This window comes from Rhinoraja longicauda, chromosome 36 (assembly GCF_053455715.1).
Source record: "Rhinoraja longicauda isolate Sanriku21f chromosome 36, sRhiLon1.1, whole genome shotgun sequence".
Taxonomy (NCBI): domain Eukaryota; kingdom Metazoa; phylum Chordata; class Chondrichthyes; order Rajiformes; family Arhynchobatidae; genus Rhinoraja; species Rhinoraja longicauda.
Genome location: NC_135988.1, coordinates 14,095,878 through 14,105,716, shown reverse-complemented (window position 1 = coordinate 14,105,716; position 9,839 = coordinate 14,095,878). Strand labels below are relative to the sequence as shown.

The window sequence follows — 9,839 nt, the reverse complement described above, 5'->3', positions numbered from 1 at the left end:
CCATACCGATCAACATAGACCATCTACACGAGTCCCATCGGCCCATTGGCCCACAGCGCTCTAAACCTATGGACCTGCCCAAATATCTCTTAAACATTATGATAGTCCTTGCTTCAACTACTTCTTCCGGCAGCTTGTTCCATTTACCCACCACCCTTTGGGTAAAAAGTCACCCCTCAGGCCCCTATTAAATTTTTCACCCCTCACCTTAAACCTATATTCTCTAGTTCTGGATTCCCCTAATCTGGGCAAAAGATGCTGTGCATTTACCTGATCCATTCCCCTCATTGGTTTTGTACACCTCTATAAGATTACTCCTCGTCCTCCAAGAAATAATGTCCAAGCCTGCTCCACCTCTCCCTATAGGCCCATGTGTCCTGGCAACATCCTCGTAGGTTTTCTCGGCTTGACACCATCTTACCTATAACATGGTGAACTAAGCTGAACACGACACTCTAAATGTGGCCTCACCAACGTCTTATACAATGCCTTTCTTTTTGTGGTAGCTTTACCTCGGCTCTGCCTGCTTCAAAGTGCGGTCTATTATTTTCATCTTGTTCTGGTGATAATCGATAACTGGGAGCACTGGTTGCTGGATGAGTCCATGTGAATGTGCTGGAGAAGGTGCAGAGGAGAATCAACAGAATGTTGCCTGGATTGGAACATGGGGGAGACTATAGGCTGGGTTTGTTGCCCTTTAAACAGGGGAGACTGAAGAGTGACCTGATAGATGTTTATATGAGGACATAAAGTCATGCATCACAGAAAAAGGCCCTTTGGCCCAACTTCCCCATGCTAAACCAAGATGCCCCATTTACACTCGTCCTACCTGCCTGCGTTTGGCCTATATCCCTCTAAACCTTTCCTATCTTTGTACCTGTCTTTGTTACGTTGTAATAATATAAATGTTGTGATATCACCTGTCTCAGCTACCTCCTTGTTTTATATGCCGATCAACCACAATCATGAATTGTGAAAATCATTTTCCCAAACGCAGGCAAGTAGGACTAGTGTAGATGGGACGTTGGTCAGTGTGGGCAAGCTGGGCCGAATAGCCAGTTTGAACACCATGATATAGTGGAGATGTCTGAGACAAAAGGAATCCATTTAAGGTGACTTATGAGAGATTTGGATGGGATTTGAAGGGGAATTTTTTCACACAGAGTAGATGCAGTCTGGAATGTCTCACTAAGTTTCTCCAGCATTTTGTCTATATTTGGTCTATAAAGGTCATAAGGTATAGGAGCAGAATTAGGCCATTCGGCCCATCAAGTCTGCTCTGCATTCAATCATGGCAGATCTCTCTCCCTCCTAACCCCCTTCTCCTGCCTTCTCCCCAAATCAAAGGTAGACACAAAATGCTGGAGTAACTCAGTGGGTCAGGCAGCATCTCAGGAGAGAAGGAATGTGTGACGTTTCGGGTCAAGACCCTTCTTCAGACTAATGAGGGGGCGTGACAAAGATAGGAAGTAGTCGGAGACAGGAAGACTAGTAGGAGAACTGGGGAGGGGGAGGGGATAGAGAGGGGAAGCAGGGGCGACCTGAAGTGGGAGAAGTCAATGTTCAAACCGCTGGGGTGTAAACTGCCCAAGCGAAATATGAGGTGCTGTTCCTCTAATTTGCGCTGGGCCTCACTCTGACAATGGAGGAGGCCCAGGACAGAAAGGTCAGATTGGGAATGGGAGGGGGAGTTGAAGTGCTGAGCCACCAGGAGATCAGGTTGGTTGAGGCGGACTGAGCAGAGGTGTTCAGCGAAACGATCGCCAAGCCTGCGCTTGGTCTCGCCGATGTAGAGAAGTTGACATCTGGAACAACGGATACAATAGATGAGATTGGAGGACGTGCAGGTGAACCTCTGCCTCACCTGGAAAGACTCTTTGGGTCCTTGGATGCATTTATTCACAAAATGCTGGAGTGACGTTTTGGGTCGAGACCCTTCTTGTCTGAAGAAGGGTCTCGACCCGAAACGTCACCCATTCCTTCTCTCCTGAGATGCTGCCTGACCTGCTGAGTTACTCCAGCATTTTGTGAATAAATACCTTCGATTTGTACCAGCATCTGCAGTTATTTTCTTACACGGGCCCTTGGATGGAGTCGGGCAGGAGAGGTAAATGGACAGGTGTTGCATTCTCCTCAAATCCCCTGACACCAGCATCTGCAGTTCCTTCCTGCACTATGTTTACATATTCTGCTGTGCTGCTGCAAGTAGGAATTTCATTGTTCTAACTGGGACATATGACCAAAAAAAAGTGTAAGAAAATAAATGCAGATACTGGTACAAATCGAAGGTATTTATTCAGCCATGATCACATTGAATGGCGGTGCTGGCTCGAAGGGCCAAATGGCCTCCTCCTGCACATATTGTCTATTGTTTATTCACAAAATTCACAGTCTGAAGAAGGGTCTCGACTCGAAACGTCACCCTTTTCAGTCAGAGAGTTGTGAATCTGTGGAATTCTCTGCCTCAGAAGGCAGTGGAGGCCAATTCTCTGAATGCATTCAAGAGAGAGCTAGATAGAGCTCTTAAGGATAGCGGAGTCAGGAGGTATGGGGAGAAGGCAGGAACGGGGTACTGATTGAGAATGATCAGCCATGATCACATTGAATGGCGGTGCTGGCTCAAAGGGCCGAATGGCCTCCTCCTGCACCTATTGGTCTATTCCTTCTCTCCTGACCTGCTGAGTTACTCCAGAATAAATGACCAAAAAAAAAAGTCCCTTGTATTCCAAAGACTGGGCATTTAGACTACAACTCCCGGCGGTCTGTGCGGCAGGGCGGGCGTGGGCGGGAATGACGCACGGGGTGACGTCATGGCGTGGGCAGGCCCCGCCCCCGCTGCGGGGCGCGCGGGCGCCTTTGGAACGCGGTGTATCGAGTGCCGGGAGAGGGAATTCCAATTGGAACGCGGCGCTGTCAGTGACGGATACATTGTATCCGGACAGGAGGGAATCCCCGCAGCTCAGCCTCAGAGCAGAGCAGCCCGGGCACACAGGCAGCGACAGGCAAGCCCTCTACACCCACCCACCCCCCCTCCCCCCACCCGCGGGGCAACCGGGCAGCAGCTTCAGATACCCCTCACCCACCACCAGCAACAACCCCCTCCCTCCTCCTTCCCCCGTAGCCCCAGCCGAAATCACCACCACCACCTCTAATGGAGTTAGAGAACATCGTAGCCAACACGGTGCTGCTCAAAGCGAGGGAAGGTAAGCACAGACGGAGAGTCGTCGTCCCCCACTCCTTTGCAAAGGGCGCTTTAAACTTTCTTCGCGTTTTCAAGGGGGAAGGAGGGTGATCTCAGCCGAGAGAGCACCTTCCCTGCGGCCGGGGCTACCCGGAGTGAGGTGAGAGGGAGCGGGGTTAGCAGTCTCCCCCAGGTTAGAGTGGTGTTTCGAAGAAGCCCCGGAAATGCAGCGTTCAGTCTATATGTGTGGGAAGGAGCCGCTGCGGTGTGGTGGGAGGGTGACAGGTCGCTGTATGTGCAAGCCTGGCCTCCTTCCTGTTTGTGTGCCGCTTTTTTTTTCTTGGTGTGTTTTTTTTCTGGAGGACAATGTGGATGTGTTTCCACTGTGTGTAACTCAGCCCGGCTTCCACCGTAGCCGACAGACAGAGAGAGAGAGAGAGAGAGAGAGAGGAGGGAGGGAGGGAGGGTATCGCTGCGTTGTTGCCGTCGCTGTGATCCAGCAGGTCACACGAAGGACCTGTGGCATTGTTGTTCTGTTCGGAAGAGGAGGTGCTGCTAAACGGTCATTGTTATTGGGCTGTGAGAGAAAACACTTCCGTATGAAACCAGGTGCTAGTTTCAAGCTGTGCGGGCAGTGAACAGAGTCCAGAACGAAACAAAAAGTCCCCAGTCCGAATTTCGACGGGAGTTTCAAGATTTGAGTCCTTGGAGGGCAGAAAGTTATTAATTCGGGATAACATCAATCCTTGAATGGCAGAAAGTCTTTAGTTGTACAAATTAATACACAATATTTGCCCCAAAGCTGTCAATCGATTCGATTGTTTCTGGGGGGTGAAATAGATTTGTTTCCATTCAATGATTTATTAAGTTAAATAAAACTTGGCAGTCTCTTCATCCCAAAGATGGACACAAAATGCTGGAGTAACTCAGCGGGACAGACAGCATTCCTTCAAGAGGGAGGAGGGTGGGTGATCTCAGCCGAGATACCACCTTCTCTGCGGCCACACACAGGGCCCCATTGCTTCTCTCCAGAGATGCTGCCTGGCCCGCTGAGTTACTCCAGCACTTTGTGCTGGTTTCTCCGTCCCAGATGCTGTGTGTGTGTGTGTGTGTGTGTGTGTGCGCGCTGGAACCCGTGAGTTGTGGTGAGTGCCTTTGTCACGGGTTTCTGTTCAGCGTCTGTTGGTCCGTTCAACATGTGAAGACCGCACCAGGCGTCAGAAAAGAGCAGGAAGGTTTTTCTTCTGGTGTCTTGGTACATGGTTGTCCCTGAGGAACTGTGGCTGCTACCTTTCCCTACATGGCAACACGGCCCATTTTATAACATGGGTCTTTTTTTTTCCTGTGTAGGAAGGAACTGCAGATGCTGGGAAATCACCGAAGATAGACACAAAATGCTGGAGTAACTCAGCGGGACAGGCAGCATCTCTAGAGAGAGAGAGAGAGAGAAGGAATGGGTGACGTTTCGGGTCGAGACCCTTTTCACAATGAGAGTCAGGGGAGAGGGAAATTCGAGATAAGGAAGAATACAAGGTTGAGCAAAACAATGAAGGATACAACAATGAACCATTGTGCATTCCCTTGATCATGGTCTGACGATAGACAATAGGTGCAGGAGGAGGCCATTCGGCCCTTCGAGCCAGCACTGCCATTCAATGTGATCATGGCTGATCATTGAGAACGCGGTTTTTTAGAGATCTTGCAAACGTAAAGATGCCTGTGGTCACTGATTTCTCTACCATTCTCACAGTCTGAAGAAGGGTCTCGACCCGAAAGGTCACCCATTCCTTCTCTCCCGAGATGCTGCCTGACCCGCTGAGTTACTCCAACATTTTGTGTCTACTTTCGATTTGAACCAGCATCTGTGGTTATTTCCCTTCACGGTGGTGGAGGTCGTTCGGTCCATCATGTTTGTACTATCTCTTTCACATAGCATCCCAATTCATTCTACTCATCTGCTCTATCCCCATTTTCGCTAATTATGGGTGTACAACAGAATTAGCGAAAATGGGAATGGAGCAGATGGGTAGAATGAATTGGGATGCTATTTGAAAGAGATAGTACAAACATGATGGACCAAAGGACCTCCACCACTGGTCTCACTCTGATTAAAGATTGTTTGAAGGTCTCCAATGAGGTAGATGGGAGGTCAGGTGGAGAGCGCAGGCGTGAGGATTAGTTTAGATAGATACAGTCCTGGAGTAACTCAGCGGGACAGACAGCATCTCTGGATAGAAAGAGTGGGTGATGTTTCGGGTAAAGACTCTTCTTCGGACAGAGTCGGGGAGAGGGAGACATTGAGATATGGAAGGGTAAGGTATGAAAACGACAGATCAAAGGGGATAAGATCAAGGAGAATGTCGAATGGATCATTGTGAGGTGAGGGGAAGGTGACAGCGAGACATACAATCAATATGTCTATCAGAACTAGGATTGGGGAGGGATGGAGGGAGAGGAAGGGTTACTTGAAGTTAGAGAAGTCAATGTTCATGCCTCTGAGGTGTAAGCTGCCCAAGTGTAATATGAGGTGCTGGCAGGACTTTCATATGAAGAAAGACTGGATAGACCGGGCTTGTACTCGCTGGAATTTAGAAGATTGAGGGGGGGGGGGGGATCTTATAGAAACTTACAAAATTCTTAAGGGTTTGGACAGGCTAGATGCAGGAAGATTGTTCCCGATGTTGGGGAAGTCCAGAACAAGGGGTCACAGTTTAAGGATAAGGGGGAAGTCTTTTAGGACCGAGATGAGAAAGTTTTTTTTCACACAGGGAGTGGTGAATCTGTGGAATTCTCTGCCTCAGAAGGCAGTTGAGGCCAGTTCATTGGCTATATTTAAGAGGGAGTTAGATGTGGCCCTTGTGGCTAAAGGGATCAGGGGGGTATGGAGAGAAGGCAGGTACGGGATACTGAGTTGGATGATCAGCCATGATCATATTGAATGGCGGTGCAGGCTCGAAGGGCTGAATGGCCTACTCCTGCACCTATTTTCTATGTTTCTATGTTCCTGCAATTTGCTTTGGGCCTCACTCTGACAGTGGAGGAGGCCCAGGACAGAATGGTCAGGGTGGGAATGGGAGGGGGAGTTAAAGTGTTTAGCAGCCGGGAGATCACGTAGGTCTAGGCAGATTGAGCAGAGGTGCTAGTTTGGCTGTAGTCGGCACAGACATTGTGGGCTGAAGGGCCTGTCCCTGTGCTGTACTTTTGTACGGTATGAAGCCAACTTGACTGTCAGGGTTGAACTATTCCCTGCAGCAGGGTGGTGGTTGAAGGGGATTGGGATTCGGGGTGAAATGAACTGGGCACGGTGAGGTCTAAGCCTGATCGCACACCTTGCCTGGAAGGTGGACCATTGGTGCCTGGGTAAACCTTGGCAGGTGAGTGATGGGGCGGAGAGATAAGGCAGGGCTGCGTTAGCAAGTTGACCACACCTGATGTGGTCAAGTCAGTTATTTTTAATCAAATTTGTATTTTACTGTTAAATGAAGTAGAAATGTAGTCTGTGGTGTACAGCTCCCAGATGGCCTGTGAGACTAGAGTAAAGAGGAAAAAAAGCCATGGGGGGGAGCCAACATTTGATGGTGTGAGCAGTATCTTGCTGGCCACAAGTCTGCAGTGAATGGGCAGAGCGGTGGAGTTTTAAAACCACTGCCCTTGGTTTAGTAACTCAAAGATGCATCACCAGCAGAATCACACTCCCTTTGTCCCTCTCTCTCACTCTCTCTCTCTCTCTCCCTCTCTCTCACTCCCCTTCGTTTCCTTAGTAGTGCAAGTTGCTTCCTCTGGAGTGGCCACAATGTGTAGACTTGCGTGCAAGTGCAACCAACTAACTCACAGCTGAAGTCAGACTGGAGGAAGTAAGTTGTATCGCCATCTCTTGTTTCCCGTTCCCCTGATTCTCAATCTGAAGAAGGGTCTTGACCCGAAACGTCGTCTATTCCTTCTCTACAGAGATGCTGCCTGACCCACTGAGTTACTCCAGCATTTTGTGTCTATCTTCGGATTGAACCAGCATCTGCAGTTCCTTCCAACACAGAGAGTGGTGAATCTGTGGAATTCTCTGCCACAGAAGGTAGTTGAGGCCAGTTCATTGGCTATATTTAAGAGGGAGTTAGATGAGGCCCTTGTGGCTAAAGGGATCAGGGGGTATGGAGAGAGGGCAGGTACGGGATACTGAGTTGGATGATCAGCCATGATCATATTGAATGGCGGTGCAGGCTCGAAGGGCCGAATGGCCTACTCCTGCACCTATTTTCTATGTTTCTATGTTTCTAAAGGAGGTCATCTGAAGAAGGGTCTCGACCCGAAACGTCACCCATTCCTTCTTTCCAGAGATGCTGCCTGACCCGCTGAGTTACTCCGGCATTTTGTGTCCACTGTCGATTTAAACCAGCATCTGCAGTTTTTTTCCCCTATGTGGTCATCTGAGTTGGCTTGGTTTCTTCTGAGTGTCTTGGAGCTTTGATTATCACAGCCATAAATTTGACGGGGAAAGTTTGTACATGCTGGATGTATGTGTACCATAGTGATGGGACTGCAGAGTAGAAAAGGCAGAGGGGTGACCTGGTAGAGAAATCTACAATGATTACAGGCCTTGGATAGGATACATGGTTATAACCCTTTTCCGAAGTTTGGGTCATTTAAGACTAGAGGACGGGTTTAAGGGGGGGGGGGGGGTAGGAGGTTTTGAGGAGATCTGAGGGGGTATTTTTCTCTCTCGGTGGTTGGAGACTGCCTGGAGAGATGGAGGAGATGCTCTTGCAACATTGGGGGCGGTCACGGTGGCGCAGCGGTAGAGTTGCTGCCTTACAGCGAATGCAGCGCCGGAGACCCGGGTTCGACCCTGACTACGGGCGCTGTCTGTACAGAGTTTGTTCGTTCTCCCCGTGACCTGTGTGGGTTTTTCTCCGAGATCTTCGGTTTCCTCGCACACTCCAAAGACGTACAGGTTTGTAGGTTAATTGCTTGGTAAATGTAAAAATTGACCCTCGTGGGTGTAGGCTAGTGTTAATGTGCGGGGATCACTGGTCGGCGCGGACCCGGTGGGCCGAAAGTGCCTGTTTCTGCGCTGTATCTCTAAACTAAACTAAATTAAAGAAGCATCTCGAGAAGCACTTGCATTGGCTTAGGCTGCAGACCTAATGTTGGTAAATGGGATGAGTGCAGATAGGTACAATAGGCAGCATGGACATGGTGGGCCGAATGGCCTGTGTCTGTGCTGTGTGACTCTATGACACTGAGTTGGGATTGCCATGTTCCCGGTTGTCCACAAACACATTGTCCCACTCAACCGTACATGCTGTTTGTACCCAAAAGGGCAGAGCTGTCTGCCTGAGCGATACAAGGTTGGCCTTGGGAAGCAAATTCCATCTTGCACGGTATTGATGACACAGTGGTTTGCGTAGAGTGAATGGAAATAAAGTGGAAAAATAATTCCTCTCAGCTGTTCCGACAGCCTGCATGGCCGGCTGACCTGTTTGATCGTGAATTGTTTTGCTATCAAGAGTGGAGAGTATTCGTTTCAATTGCCACTGGCAAGGAGTTTAGCAGTTGCCTTGTGCGTGGTTTCGAGAGCACTCGGCCCAAAATGACACAGTCGAATTTTCCGATGTTGTCACCCAGTCTTTCTGAACTTCAGCTGGTAAATTAACCCATTCCTTCAACCAGTTATTAGTGCGGGTGTCGGGGGTTATGGGGGGCGAAGGCAGGAGGATGAGGTTGAGATGGTAAGGTAGATCAGCCATGATTGAATGTTGGAGTAGACTTGATGGGCCGAAAGGTCTAATTCTCCCCCTAGAACCTATGAACTTATGAACGTGCGGGGATCGCTGGGCGGCACGGACCTGGTGGGCCGAAGGGCCTGTTGCCGCACTTTATCTCTAAATTAAACTAAACTAAAGTCACAAATTGCTGGAGTAACTCAGCGGGTGAGGGAGGATCTCTGGAAAACATGGATAGGCGACATCTTGGGTACTTTTGTACAAACCAGCATCTTGTTTCTGCAAGCAAACGGTGCAAAGAGTTTAGCAGAATGCTGCCTGGATTAGGCTGTGTGAGCTACAAGGAGAGGGATTTGGACAAACTTAGATTGTTTCCTGGTGACGACTGGAGGTTGAGAGGACACCTGATAGAGGTGCACAACATTGAGGCACAGATAGGGGAGATGGTTTTCCAAGCATAGAAACGTGAAAGACTAGAGGGCGATAGCTTTAATAGACAATAGGTGCAGGAGGAGGCCATTCGGCACTTCGAACCAGCACCGCCATTCAATGTGATCATGGCTGATCATTCTCAATCAGTACCCCGTTCCTGCCTTCTCCCCATACCCCCTGACTCCACTATCCTTAAGAGCTCTATCTAGCTCTCTCTTGAATGCATTCAGAGACTTGGCCTCCACTGCCTTCTGAGGCAGAGAATTCCACAGATTTACAACTCTCTGACTGAAAAAGGTTTTTCCTCATCTCTGTTCTAAATGGCCCACCCCTTATTCTCAAACTGTGGCCCCTGGTTCTGGACTCCCCCCAACATTGGGAACATGTTTCCTGCCTCTAATGTGTCCAACCCCTTAATAATCTAAGGGGAGGGGGCAAAGTTTAACGGAGAGGATCATATTTGTTTCTCAGTGGTGGGCACCTGGAATACACTGCCAGCGGTGATGGTG

At 49.3% G+C, this 9,839-nt stretch overlaps 1 protein-coding gene across 1 annotated transcript in view; it reads left to right on the top strand.

Moving 5' to 3' along the window:
• Positions 1-2,830: 2,830 nt before the first annotated feature.
• LOC144610434 (G protein-coupled receptor kinase 5-like) overlaps positions 2,831-9,839 on the top strand; it is a 118,924-nt gene continuing 111,915 nt past the window's right edge. Inside the window, exon 1 of the mRNA XM_078429103.1 lies at positions 2,831-3,203. Within this exon, the coding sequence (XP_078285229.1) occupies positions 3,152-3,203 (52 nt within the window). The 5' untranslated portion in view covers positions 2,831-3,151. The remainder of the gene's footprint in view (positions 3,204-9,839) is intronic.